This window comes from Triturus cristatus, chromosome 10 (genome assembly GCF_964204655.1).
Source record: "Triturus cristatus chromosome 10, aTriCri1.1, whole genome shotgun sequence".
Taxonomy (NCBI): Eukaryota; Metazoa; Chordata; class Amphibia; order Caudata; family Salamandridae; genus Triturus; species Triturus cristatus.
In genome coordinates this window covers 884,403,337-884,418,639 of record NC_140593.1, presented here as the reverse complement: position 1 = coordinate 884,418,639, position 15,303 = coordinate 884,403,337, and the positions used below count along the sequence as shown (strand labels likewise).

General features: G+C 45.4%; 1 protein-coding gene across 1 annotated transcript in view; it reads right to left on the bottom strand.

Moving 5' to 3' along the window:
• The window catches only part of LOC146796176 (uncharacterized), an 89,807-nt gene extending 74,757 nt beyond the window's left edge, over nucleotides 1-15,050 (bottom strand). Inside the window, exons 1-2 of the mRNA XM_085628577.1 lie at nucleotides 12,662-15,050; nucleotides 338-464 (exon numbers count right to left, since the gene is read on the bottom strand). Coding sequence (XP_085484703.1) covers nucleotides 338-464; nucleotides 12,662-12,685 — 151 coding nt within the window. The 5' untranslated portion in view covers nucleotides 12,686-15,050. The remainder of the gene's footprint in view (nucleotides 1-337; nucleotides 465-12,661) is intronic.
• Nucleotides 15,051-15,303: the final 253 nt, after the last annotated feature.

Below are 15,303 nucleotides of genomic sequence, written 5' to 3'. Positions count from 1 at the left end.
TGTACTTGGTCCATGCTCCACAGCTGGACAAACACCAAAAGCCACAGGAGGAGAGCAGGAGATGATGATCAATAAGAAACAGAAACAAGCGTGATGTTGAAACCAACAACTGGTAAGTAATGGGCGGGCTTTAAGCCCGCCCATAATGTTTTATGTTTTGTTGACAAGAGATTTCGCAAGCACAGTGCAGGCGAAACATACAAACAGTAACTCAGAGTGATAAAGAATGACAAAGAGGAGTGTTCATAGTTTGAGTAAAGCAAACAGGAATTAAACATGGTCTTCAGCATTTTAGCAAGATTGTTCTGTGCTGCTTCGAAGATGAAAGAACTTTTACCCATGGACATCAGTGCTTCGTAGTTGTCCCGCATCACACTTTTGTACAGCTCCTTCTGCCAGTCATCAAGGCCCCTCCACTCCTCCCAGGAAAAATATACTGCCACATCGTCAAACGTGAAGGGCACCTGCAAATGCAGACACAAGCAATTATTGTTCTTGTCTAAGGAAGGGCGCAGCATTTCAACAGAGAAGATGGAGTAAGTAGACGTAGCTTGTCAGAACGGATCCAGTGGATTACTACTAGCCATGTTTTAGCCCAGGAAAGGAAAAGCTTTCAGGATAGACAGTAGTGTATTGTTGGTCCTCTTTTGGCATGCCCTGGTCTTGTAGCAAGCAGTGTGTGATTCGAAGTTGGCTGCACTCTTGTAGCTCATGATGTCGTGTGTCCTGGCACCAAGAGGAATGGCTTATAGGATGGCATTAGGATCACTACACCAAGTTACTTGCTTTAGAGGACAGAATGGGTTTTAGGATATGAAAGCCAAAAGATTACCGTGGCACAATGGGCCTTCTTGTAGCAAAGATGGGCATATTGAAATATGGTGAGCCACCAAGGCACCCACGTTAGATGACAGGACCAGGGGAATCGACAAATCGCACCACAGCAGAAGAATTCATCCACAGGGCCCAAGAGTGCTGTCAGAAGCCTATGAAGGTATGGGGCCAGTGGTTAGAACATTTTCCATAAGTCTTTGCCTCACGTTGACTCAGACTCAAGATATGCTACACACCGAAGGCCAGATTTTTTTTTTAAAATACACGCTTCGCAGCGCAGCACCCAAAGAGGCTGCACTGCGTTGCGTAACAGGGAGGGAGCAGAAGAGTGCCATGTCTACAGAGATATGACTCTCTCCTCCCCTTTCCCTAGCACCTGTGCTGATTTCAGCTGCCAAGCGCCACACACACACATTAGTGCCATAGTGCTAGGGTGTGTGTGTGTGTGAGTCTAGCATAGGTTTGGAACCCTTCCTGTACAAAATGCCATGCCTAGATAAGTTTAAAAGCTTTTCCCACTTTGTATGTGTGCTGCACAGTGCAGCACGCATGCAAAGCCGGAAAAGAAAGGAGAAATAAAAACATTTCTCCTGTTAGCGACTCCTTCGAAGTGACTTTAACTTTTGGCGCCAAATCCTGTCTACAATTCTTTGTAAATAGGGTTTTGGGTCAAAAAGCATGAGTGATTGCATGGGGAATGTTTGTATACCAGCCATGTACTGCCCCCTTGGCGCTAAGTAACGCAAAGCAGTGCTTTGCGCTACTTTTAGGGTACTTGCCAGCGCTAAACAAGTTTTGAGCTGGAAAGTAAATTCCCAAAAATACATTTTGTGCTCGTTAGCGTCACTTTTGTGATGCTAAGCCAGCGCAAAGTGTTTGAAAATCTACCCCCAGTTGTGTTATTGACCTTGGGGTGGTCTGTGTATCCTTAAGCATTTGTAGTGCATTTATAATGTGCAGGTGTGCAATCCATGTCTATTTCTTTGAAGAAAAAAAAATGATTTGTAAAGAAAGAAAATAATATAGGACAAAGATTTTTTAAATTAAGTGGGACATCGTGCAATTTAGATTCTATAGAGATTCAGATCACCAATTCATGTATCCTGGCAAAATAAGGAGTACAATGCTGAATAATAAGGAATCCAGTTGATCACCATGACATGTTGTGGAGCGTGAACTAATTAATCACCATTTCAAATGTTCAGGAGGAGGAAGGGGTTGCGTATCAGCTACCATGTGAGAAGAGATCCGGCAGCTCTCCATATAACATGTCACTAGGCATGGCTGAATGGAGGTTAGCAAAAGGGATTCGGTGAGCCATCAAGGCATATGCCGCAGCCCAAAACATATCACACTGTAGCATACAGACACAAAAGGCATCTGGTAGATCACTGCATTCTATGTGCCAGCATAGAAAATAAAGAATTGATGGAAAGAGTCAGCAGGGATACAGTGAAATGCCAGGTCCTTGATCCTCATGCAGGAAAGAATGGACTGCAAGATGGAGGCAGTACTGAGCCAGTGAATCCCCATTGCAGTTGTCCAATCCAGTCGATCACCATGTCACATTTACTGTAGCAAAAAGGACATACATATAGGACAAAAACAGAGAAAAGATTCTCATTGTATGTTCCTGGTTAAGAAGGCATGGCTTGTAGGACACAGTCAGGGGAATTCAGTGGATCACAGGGGCACATGTCCTGGAGAAGGTTGTTCATATGGTAATGGTGAGAAGGGATACAGTGATTCACCATACTATGTCCCTAGAGAGGAAAGCTTCATATAATAGAAGAGACTTGATGTGTACTCATTCTGGATAGACAGGAGCGGGAAAAGTGCATTAAAGAAAAGAGTTAGTAGAGTTACAGTAAACATCCATATCAAACGCCCTGGTGTGGAAAGGAGTGGATTATAGGTTGTCAGAAGGGATCCTGTAGATCACTACGTTATGTGTTCCAAGGAAGGTTGGAGTGGCATGTAACATACAAAAACAGGAAAGGCAAAAAACACACTTATATAAAAGGGATCCAGTGCGTCATCAAGTCAATTGAACTGGAACAGAGGGAGTGCCTTATAGGATGTAGAGTAAGGCTGGAACCAGTGGAACACTATTTCACAAGTAATGGAGCTAGAAGGGATTACAGGATCTAAAGTCAGATGGAATCCTACAAACCATCCTTTCATAGGCCTACTTGCAGCGAGCAAAGGACTAGTGACTAGAAATTAGATGAAGCTGGTTGATCACCACATCACACATCCTTGTGATGGAAAGAAAATATTATACCATACAGAGTCCAGTGGTGAACCTCATCTCACATCCTGGCCTAGAAAGAAATAGATGAGGAAGAGTCAGAAGGGATCATGTTGCTGGCCATGTCAACTAAGACGGTATATATAGGAAGACATTATAGCACAAGTTTTAACAGGAACCTACAGATCACCACATTATATCATCCAGTGAATGGTGTATACGATAGAGAATGGAATTCACACAGTGTAAATATTTTGTCAGGAAGGAACAGAGTGAAAGATATCATAGAACCAAGGCCAGTGCATTGCACATGTTGAGGTCACATGTCAAGGTGAAGTGAAAGGCATTGTTTTTACCTTATACCAATGGAGAAGGAGTTTGAAGGATCACCATGCTCTGATGCAGGAAGGATTGGATTACAAAAACAGAAAGGTAGCTAGAAATGGTCCCATCGGTCAGGTTACGTCCTTGAAATTTAAGTGATCCAGGATTAATTCATCAGATTATCATGCCCTGGGACATGAAGGAAGGGGTTTTGGGAAACAATGAAATGTAAAAAGTCCAACTGTAAATAGGAATGGATTACAGGGTAATTTCAGAAGATATTCAGCAGATCGCCAGAGGAAAGGAACATATGCTATCTAGCTGGAGAGGATTTTGAAAATATAGTAAGCAATCAGAAAGGATGCATTGTTTTTCCATTTCAAATAACCAGGCACATAAGTAATCCAATGCATAGTCGAAGAAAGCATTGCAGTGGTTTGCACTCTAGACTTCCCCCTCCCCAGAACAATCCCAGTGTGGCACAGCCACAGTAGAATGACATGCAGCCTTGATCAGTTGGTTAAATAGAAAAAGATGGGCTGAACAGAAAGTTGCACATCGAGCTTACAGTCATTCACTAGAAGGGATGTGTCTTCATTTAAATCTGAAGAGTGTAAATTGTCCCAGTAAACAACATATGGCATGATGCTATCATGAGGCAGGTACACTGCAAGTAGGCCAGTTTGATGCAGATACCGCTTATATTTTGCATGAATCATGGGCCTCGAACAATCTTTAAATAATCGGAGTGGCAATTTTTTGCCAATACAACCTTCTAGTCAACACTGATTGCAGCCAATGGGGTCCACAGAGGAAAGCATGTGCTGGTGTTATTGAACATTCCCAGGAAAAAAAAGTTATGCTTCTAAATTTCTCACACCAAACATGAACCAGGACTAGTTTATTCACACTACACTCACAAATTTAGCAAAAGAGATTGTTATGGAGACGGTTTTAGATGGAGACCTAATCTAAAGCAGGAACAGACTCTAGACTACTCTAGTCCCACCAATCCAAATGTGAAAGCTATGAACAACAATGAAGCACTATATGGTAACCTGTGGTTGGTTGGTGAGTGGGTGGAGCCACCATCCCCCTGTTAGGAGGATTTCTCCTTCTATTGGCATGTCTCTGCACCAGTGACCGAGCGGGCCTACCGAAAATTAAGATCTCCTTTATTTCTATTTCAGATCATGAATAATTAGCGATGAAGTAGCACGTGCGCAGGGGCGGACTAAAGTACTTTATTCCTGAACAATACAAAATGACTTGCTGAAAACCCTGCAGATCAAGGAGGAAGTTTCCCGGGGAGTTAAAGAGATGCTTGCACAGAATAATAGCAGAGATATTTTCTTGGCAATGAGATGAGTGTCCTGAAACCACTACAAGGGCTTTAGTGATACCTATGTAGGCAACGACACATAGAGAGAAAAACTGCTAGAATCCCAACTAGCTAAATGAGCTGGGTGAGCCTGAGAAGGGTAATAAAAAGAAGCACTCACTAGTGGGATGCAAATTGGTCAAAAAGGAGTCAAAATAATGTATTGGGTATTAACAGTGAGAGCTACCACTGCTTAAACTAAAGCAGGATGTCCATGAGAACGATAACACAACACATGAAGCTGAGAACACCGCCTGCTGCATCATTTATAGCTCAGCTAAAGGGACTGGAGGCAGTTACCAATGATGAGGAAAAGAAAAGGAAACTATTCCATGCTTTTTACACAAGACCTGTATAAAACAGAACTCAAAAATAAGGACGTTGTTGACACGTACCTCGCCCACATTAAAGTTCAGGGATAACTAAGTTTACAAACAGGAGACCACTCACAACTGTACTAACTTCTTTTTATTAGGCCAAGGAATAACGCTCTCTCTGGGGGAAGCATAGGTGTCCTTGGTTTACAAGCCAGAAACTGAGAAATGCTCAGCCTGTAAGCCTATACCACTACTTACAGTAATGCAAAGATCTTTACTAAAGTCCTCACAGTCTTGACAGAGTGGTGCTCCGTCTAGCAGACTCAGGTCAGGTGGGCTTCATAGAAGAGAGAAAGTGGCTCACCTGACAGAGAAAGCACACAAAGATTGCCCCGGCTCTCTTGCTGGCGCTAGATGCTGAAAAAGGCTTTCAAGAGGCGGGCCTGAGTACAGTAAAAATAAGAACATTTATGTAGGTGTGTATCATGGCTAGGTACCACGGACCTGAGATGAAGCCCAGGGCCAAGGACCCCTTAGTGAGAGTAATGTTACAAAGCGACACAAGACAGGGTGATGGAGCTCCAATCCTGTTCACCCTACCCATCGAGCCTCTCGCACTACGATCAGGCCCTGACATATAGTCTCTTCACAATCAAGTCATTCAGAGAAAACGGGGCGCCTGGACCCAATGGTCTACCGAGCTGTGTGTTCAAAGTTGACCTGAATTTTGGGCATATTATGTACAATAAAAGCTTTTGCTGAAGTGCAGGTCCCTCTGTTTTGGAGAGGGTCTATTCTACACCCCATTTACAAAAAGGGAAATGGAGGAGGCCCTGCAAACTATCGCCAAATTGCCTTAGAAAAAGGATACAAGAAAATTCTATTACATGAACCAGTGGAGTGGAGATTTAGAGAGAACCTGACCCCATTCTATGGAACAGATTTCTTGCACAATTCATCAACTACTGACAACATTGTTGCACTGACTTACCTTGCTCACTTCAACACTTCAGACTGCAGTTGTTCGCATGCTTCGTCGACTACTCTGCTGCTTGATCGGAATAAGTTCTGGGCAAAGCTTGGAAACGGGGGCATGCCGAGCTCCTTACTTAAAGCTATTATCTCTCTTGACTTAGAGACTTGGGTTTGTATCAAGTTAAGGGCAGAAAACTCAGCCATGAGCCAAATTCCAACAAGCAGAGGCCTCAAACAAGGGTGTGTACTGGCCCCTGTTATGTAACTTGTATTGAGCCGATCAAGGCCGTGCACTTATAAAGGCTAACACAATTTCCTGTAGGATAAGATCTTACAGACTGCCTATTATGCAGTATGCTGATGATTTCATTATCTTGGACCACACCAAAAACAACATGCTACGTGCATTGAAGAAATAAATAACTACATCTTAGACAATAAGTTAGTGGTAAATGCCGCAAAGACAAAGGTGATGGTCTTCAGGAAACACAGATATAAATTAACACGGCTGGAGGCTTGGCAATCCTTAAATCGCATCAACCTCAAATTATAATTATTTATGTGTCTGGTTCTCTGTGAACTGTAAACCAAGTCTACACTTGAAATATCTCACACATAAAGTCTCGGCCTTAATATTTACATCTACATCAGGGTTCTCCAAGCTTTTGTGTATACAGAGCTACTTATGTTTAATAAAAAAACTTCCAGAGCTACTAATATTATTAGTGTTCTAATAGTGACCAAATCAGACAAGATTACCATAGTGGCCACCCCATGCAAAAGTTTCAGTAGTGATCACCTTATTGCATCAGGGAGGGTTGCCAGCAGTAATGTCAACAAGGATTTATCGATTTGGATTGCCTCTATGTGAGTAATAGATTACAACCATAGCTGCAATGCCTCCGGTACCAAGGTCATAACATGAGAAAAAAGTTTCCCCCGTACTCTATGATGTATCACTCAAATATCGGCTTTAAATATATTTTGCAAAATCAACATTTTTTTCCAAACATCAGCTTATGAAAAAAACTTCTGAAAATAAACACATTTTCGTCTTGAATAAAGGCTTTTCAGTCTTGGTATACAGAAATCAATTAAACCAAGCACAGGGGAGCTAATCACAGGTAGCAGGAGAGCTACCAGTAGCTCACGAGCTACTCGTCATACACCATTCTGGAAGGAAATGGTCAAAAAATAAAATGATGCCAGATATTCTGGTAACGGACAACCCAGGGATCACTCCTATGGGACTGAGTGACAGAAGGTCAGTACAGGTAGCTAAAGTGAAAACAAGGATTTCTCACACACGTTAGCAACCACCTAAAGGAAATATAAAGAGGCTCTGAGTGCGATGCAGTGGTCTGCTTGAGGACTTGACCTAATTCAGCAGGACAAGCACTTTACAGGGTGTGGAGCCCACTGGATACCTATTTGAGGGAAAGATGTAGGATACCACCTTCCACATCTTAAAGAAGTACAACGTGGATTAGTCATGAGAAAGAGCAACCGAGACCTTGTTAGTTTCTTCCTTTAACTGGGGGAATTGGACCACCGCTTCACAGGATCATGCACCAAGCTACAGCTGGATTGTGAGTGGAAGAGGAAGGGATAGGGGTCTCAAGAGGGGAATTACATGATGTTTTACTCTGACCATGTGCCTATGTATCATGCTGTGTAAGATTGTTGGTCTGCGCTGTATTCGTCTTTATATGCCAGTAATGGCACACAGGCAACGATAACTGAGGAACAGCACCAATTTTCCACACATCAAAGTTCTTTGCAGTGCGCATCCAGGAAGAAATTATTCAAGGTATTCTAAAACAAAAAGGTGGGAAGCCCTTTGTTTGGATAAGATATATGTGGGTCTATATAAATCGGAATTATACACCTGGGGCAGTCATTTCCTATTACCACCCAGTGCAATCGGACAAGGGAACACAATTCCACTCCTGGAGATGGATGTAAATATTGTTCACATTTTTAAGAAAAGGAAAACAGCAGTGAACCCGTTAATTATCTTCTAATTATAAATAATGTAATCGATAATAGCCAAAAAATATTTGGGAAACTGCACATGACCAGATTAGAGACATGGGCTGTGAACAACAAAGTTCTTTCACGTTGGCCTGCAGGGGTTCAGAAAAAAGTTCAGCATCCATCAGCACCTCATATGAAAGCACTGGAAGGAAAGGGTGACCCCCGGCCTGGTTAATGTTTTAGGTTGAACTCTGTTTTATTACGTTTTTGAAAGAAGCACATATACCATTACCTACAACCAAACGCGCTGGCAGGGGAGTAGGGCCACTTATCAAGTTAAAAAATAAAACATAAATGAAACCACGGAGAAAATGGAGCAAATCAGTTTCTGTATGGTCAGTCAATTCCACTCTGATGGATGAGATTCAAATTCCACCACCTGGTTACCAGGCACAAACCCACCCCTACCTTTCGCCCGCACCTACTGCATTCCTCTCTACTTTTCATGTGCTGCCCAATTCATTCTACAAACCGCACCCCCACCCCTCCAACGCCTTGCATTCACTTCCCTTACTACTATGGCCTCTTTGCTGCCCCACACTGGTCGGTTTTACCCCCCTCCTCTTATACAGCGCTTTTCCACTTTCTGCCTTGGTTTGTGCTCTTTTGCTTTAACCTAAGTGGAGTAAACAATTTGTAACCCCACTGGAGGTGCTCCACATTTCCTCAGATGTTCGTCAGCAGAGTAAGGCTCTGCTGAAAGTAGGTGCACCCAAAGGGGGCCCCGCCATTAGTCAAGCGTGGCCCCTGCCCTTTACTCGAAGACTTGGAGGACACTGGCGGCTACTAGTTTTAGTTCAGGATGACAGACCTTTTAACCTGACGCCATGGTAGGGAGCCTGACTTCTAGCCCAACTCTGTAAACAACCAGGGGCTTGGACAATCCTTTTGCAGGTAGAGCGTGTGGGTGTGTGTCTGTAACCTGAAGGTGGTCAGGGATGTGTGCTTTCAACAGCTGGGTCCATAATGTGCACATATTATGTTTAACACAGTGAGTTTTTCCTTGGGAGTCTCTGTTAATACTCGGTTCAAACTCATACAATATAAATATGTGCACCTCGCCTTTTTATCCCCTAGAAGACTTCATGTTATTTACCCTGATAGGTCCTCTGCATGCACTAGGTGCGGTCACGCTAAAGCTGACTTCTTAAACGTAGTGTGGCAATGCTCAGCCATTACAATGTACTGGGCAGAGGAGGTGTCCCACATTAAATCTGTAACGGGATGGGCGATCTCCAGTACTATTAAACAATGCCTACTAGGCCTGATCCCTGAGAACTCCCAAAAGAAACTGAGCAGACAGCTTGCGATTCTGGGCCTCGTAGTGGCCAAGAGACAGACTGCAATACGATGGCTTCGCCCACGATCCCCTACGATACAGATCTGGAGGATGGGCATGATGGAGTGGGCAGGTGCAGAGGAGGCTCACATGCGACGAATGAGCTGACGGGCGACTTACTCTCTCGGGGGATGATGACACTGGCCAACCTGTGGGAGGAAGACGCTACAGACTAAAAGTCTACTTCTCGTACTTGTTGGGACGGTCATTGCAGTAGGAAGGTATAGTCATAGCCCAAACCCTGACCTCACCGGTTTCCCATCATACCATGCAATAGAGTGTGTATCCCCCCAAAGATACAAGACCTCGCTGGTGGTCCATACAGCTCATATTTCCAATTGTAACCACAGTGATCGATATCCGCATGGAAGCCTAAGGGGGTTGGATTGGGTGGGGGGAGTTCTTATGGAAGTTTCTGTTGCCAATATGGAACGTTTTTTATGACTATGTAAATCTGATGACTGAAGAAAAGCCAGTAAACTTGATAGACTGCTAGTATTTGCTCAATATGCAACTAGAACATTAATTAACAGTATGTAGTCCATCTGGACATGTGATGACTCAACTGTGTGTTGGGTTTATGCTACTGCAAAGATTTGTACACAGTCATATTTGTTGAAATGCAAATAAATAAATAAATACAAATGTTATTTTCCTACCAGAACGCTCTCTTTCATGCATGTGACATCATTTCTCTCTTTTGGTCTAAGGACCTAGACCCCGGATACCTCAATTGACTGGTAGATTGGGGAGCGAGAGATTCAATCACCCTTCTCTGCAGAAGTAGCTTCCCTGGATCTCTGCTAAAAAGATCACCCTGAAGTATACAACCTGTATGGATACGACCACGAAGATTAGCTCTTCTTTCCAATTGGAGGAAGATTTCAAACTTGATGCAAGCAAGCACTTTGGTAGGCTCTGGTTTCCTGCTGGTATCTCTGACTGACCCAGTACAAAGTACTAGCTCGAGGGGGCCAGTACATCGTCAGACTCAAAGTAGACTCTGTACCCCCAACGTTTACCAGAGAAAGGAACATGCCAGTCTGTTTTAAGTGCTCAGGACAAGCCTTAGGTTCTGGAGAAACCTTACTCTTAGGACTAGATCAGAAGGCAGGGAAGATGAACCATCCAGGGAGTACAGAAGCAAACCCTTGAATGACAGCAAAACTTTCACAAAGCCCAGCTGACTGAAGTTCTGCAGGTAGGGTGTCTCAAATGAAGAAGTCGAACCAGACCCACGAGATATTTGCAGCCGGTCGTTCAAAATGACTGAAACAACTAGAGACCATTGCAAGAAGTCAAGAAACTGCAGAAATATCATATGCCCAATATCTGTGATGAGTCTTCACCCGCCCCTATCCTATTGGTAATTCAGAGAGCCAGTATCTGCCCCTTCAGTCCAGGTGGATATGGAGAACTCTCCATTTATCCAGGCCTTTTGTCCTAATGGGTGTGGCAGGTCGCCCTCAATGCAGAATGGTTTTGACCCTCTATCTAGGCCTGGTTCAGATATACTGACTGCCAAACATATGGAAAGACCATAACGATCGATCCTAGTTCCCAGATGGAACTGGACAATCCAGTCCATCCCACTGATGCCCCCGGCTCCCCAAACCATGCAAACATCTTAACCACTATGAGCCTGTTTCAAGATGCAGGACTCTAAAGTTTGGTGCGGCCACCGGAAACTTCTAAGGGCTCTTCCCGCTCTTGTATGTTGGTCCTCTTTCCAAAACTTTGCGAGATATCACTCGGTTTTTTAACCGGTCTCAGAATTTGAACTGTGTCACCAGGACAGTGATTGGAGTAATCCTGGCAGTCCCATCAATCCACTCGAGACTTCTATGGCACTCACTTTTTGTGCATCCAGCTCTCCCTTGAGAACGAGTTGGGACCCTTTTCCAGCTTTGGTGGTGTGTTTACCGAATTAATGTGGCTGTAACTCAGCTGCAGTTTGCCACAACCACAGAGAAGCACGGACTTGCACTATTAGCTGCTGCACTACTAGTGCCAGGCGTATAACGCAGCTAGGCTGCATAGTAGCCATTTGTCTGATACTTTGCCCCACTGACCCTGAGAAGTAGACAACTCCAAAAATGACCCTAGAATACCAGAGATACATCCAATAGAGTAGCAAGGGATATGGAGTTTAATGTTAATGTAAAGTCTCGCTCCTATTGAGTAAATACATTTGGGGTCACATCTCAGACCCAGCAAGAGTCTAGGCAGCACCTTTTATTTTTGGACTACCACACTTTTAGCTATTCTCAGTGTCTACTTCTAAATAAAGTGCTATCTTTCTTAAATGATGTAGCCCTGACTAAAGATTACGTGTATTGGGTGTTATTTATTAAGTTATGCTGTATATTCGAAATCCTTGCCTGCTCGACTTCACTACTCCTAGAGAGTCTAGCGCCCAAAGGAATTGAATTGATTAGTCACTGGACAGCATTAATACTGTTGGTCATGGGACACCAGGGGTAAACCACTGTGCCCACCACAAGTACTATCGCGTAATCTCTGACTGCCCCAGAACTACAGGAAACTTCCTGATGTGTTGTGTTAATCAAAACATGCCGTACTGAAATAAGCCAGACGGTTCCAAATATCGATATTGGAAATTCGTCTATTTTCTGATGTATAATGCAAATGCACAGGGCTCTGTTTGGAACTGGGACCAACTGTGGAACAACATATTCGCTAAATCCTTAGTAACAGCCTGATGTAAACCATTGCCAGTCTGTGTAGGTTCCTTCATGATGAACCATGAGGGAGAAGCTTGCCTAGGGATCCACCCTAAGCAGTACTGCAAGATTGTTGAATATAAAATATAATTAAACGAAGTACAGTGGATTGTCACAGCAGGAAGGTAACAATTATAGGATAGAGTAATACTCGATTAAGTTGATCAACATGTAAGACAACTGGATGCAACAAGTCATGAATTTCAGAATAGAGAATCTGAAGGATCTAGTGGATCACTGGATCAGGCGTTATGGAGTAAAACGAAACTGCACGGTAAATAGGCTGCAGTATGCCTCCACGTCCCCTGTTTGATGGTGAGCCTTACCAGGCTTTAAAGACTCTTGGTTGAGTTGTTCCCTAGAGTGCACTGGCTTGGATAGGTGGTTTAAAGGGCTCCAGCAGCATTAAGTCAGTTTGCCAATGTGGCTAAAATGGGCACCTAAAATGCGGGTCCTTACCTTCCCCAGGCCTTGTTCCGCCATCGCTGGTGTTCCCTCGGTGACGTGCTAGTGATATTCTCCTTAGGGCCATGCCCGCGCGGTCTTCTGGCAGTCCATGGGTCTCCGGACTGACTAAGCGGGGTGTCCCGACGTCCAGGTGTGTGTGAGCTCTTGACACTGTGTGCTCCTCGGGTCACAAAGTCTCCCCTGCTGCTCCAACGGAGTCTCCTAGAGTTCGTTCAGCGGCCCGAACACAGCCCGCGAGGGGCTTCCAGCTGGCCTCCAATGGCCTTGGGAGGCTCACACAGGATCTGTCGGTAGAGTTACCAGCAGTCAGGAGGTTCACTCGCAGCTCACCTGTTCGATTTTGTGTCCTGTCTAATACATGTTTGGCAAGTCGCACACGGTTTTACAGCATTCGGATTGAACATCAACATTTTCACATCAATAGCAAAACGTCTCAAAAGAGAATTTCGAAACGTGGCAAACAAAGGACGAACTCATCTGCTGGCAGTTTGCAACTGGACTCCAGGCAGCTCAATCATGGACTTCATGCAGCTCCCTCTGCACTGCATGGAACTCACTGAAGGTATCTGCGCCTCCCACTGAAGGACTCCAAGCAGATAACTCGTGGACTTCATGCAGCTCTCTCAGCACTGCATGGAACTCACTGAAGGTCTCCGTGCCTCTCACTGAAGGACTCCAGGCAGATCACTCGTGGACTTCATGCAGCTGCCTCAGCACTGCATGGAACTCTCCGTGCCTCTCACTGAAGGACTCCAGGCAGCTCACTTGTGGACTTCATGCAGCTCTCTCAGCACTGCATGGAACTCACTGAAGGTCGCTGCGCCTCTCACTGAAGGTCTCCAGGCAGATCACTCGTGGACTTCATGCAGCTCCCTCAGCACTGCATGGAACTCACTGAAGGTCGCTGCGCCTCTCACTGAAGGACTCCAAGAATGTCACTCGTGGACTTCATGCAGCTCTCTCAGCACTGCATGGAACTCACTGAAGGTCTCTGCGCCTCTCACTGAAGGACTCCAAGCAGATCACTCGTGGACTTCATGCAGCTCTCTCAGCACTGCATGGAACTCACTGAAGGTCTCCGTGCCTCTCACTGAAGGACTCCAGGCAGCTCACTTGTGGACTTCATGCAGCTCTCTCAGCACTGCATGGAACTCACTGAAGGTCGCTGCGCCTCCACTGAAGGTCTCCAGGTAGATCACTCGTGGACCTCATGCAGCTCCCTAAGCACTGCATGGAACTCACTGAAGGTCACTGCGCCTCTCACTGAAGGACTCCAAGCAGATCACTTGTGGACTACATGCAGCTCCCTCAGCACTGCATGGAACTCACTGAAGGTCGCTGCGCCTCTCACTGAAGGACTCCAAGCAGATCACTCGTGGACTTCATGCAGCTCCCTCAGCACTGCATGGAACTCACTGAAGATCTCCGCGCCTCTCACTGAAGGACTCCAGGCAGATCACTAAAGGTCTCCAGGCACCACAGTGACCCAGTTCGTGCTGCTTACTTGATAACTCAGCGCAACTCACTCAAAGTCTCACAGGTGGTCATCAAGGATTTCTGTGCAGTGCAACAAACGGCTACGTGCAGCTCACCTGAGGTCTCGGTACAACTCATTGAAAGACTCCCTGCAGCTCACTGAAGAACACCATGTAACTCAGTGGAGGGCTCTGTGCAGCTCATTGCGGACTCCCTGCAGCTCATTGCGGACTCCCTGCAGCTCACTGCGGACTCCCTGCAGCTCACTGAAGAACACCATAGTGTAAGACGTGCAGCTCACCCGAGATCTCCGTGAGGCTCACTGGACACCATGTAACTCATTCAAGGTCTCCGTGCAGCTCACTGAAAGACTCCACGCAGGTCACGATGAATCCTGGGCAGCTCACTGAATGCCTCCGTGCTGCCAAGTTAAGGACTCCACGCACGTCATCGAGGACCTCACTGAAGGCATCCCTCCAGCTCACTTAAGATCCGACGCACGTTTCCGGGGAGGGGGTTCCTTGCAGCTCAGAGCCCACCTCCATTCAGGCCACCGTGGGATCTCCCCGCTGCTTACACGGGGTCTTCCATCTGGTCTCACTGGCTCGCCTGTCAAAGCAAGAGGTGTTCCACCTGTTAAGGCGTTTTTCTCCGTTACCCAGCGTCTCCCGGTGTGTTTGTGTGCTTATCGATGGAGTCTCACAGTTGCCCGGTGACTCCTGTGTGATACGTGTGTTTGGAGGGCTCCTATTGTCCAGTGTCTGTCTCTTTCTCTTTACTTTCCGGGCTGCCTGCCTGCTGTCCTGGACCTCGCGAGAAGAATAACAGCGCCGTCCGTTTCCCAGTCATACGAACCTTCGCATCCCAGGAGGACAGAGCTGCACAGGATGGAGTACGAGGGGACATTTTAAGTGATGCACACAAAGGAAGTGTGATGTGATTGGCTGGAGAAAAGTAGCGGTGAATTGAGGGAGAAATGTGAGAATGGTGGCGCTATTTATCGCAAACTACTTTACTGTCACGAGCCGACAATTCATAGAAGCTTTATCAGACTTGGCATGTGTACCTAAAGTGTTCCAAAAATACCGTTATAGGAGGCTGTGTTCCCAAGCCGTTTCGTACATTTCTGCGGTATGGAGCAAGGTAGCCAGTCCCAT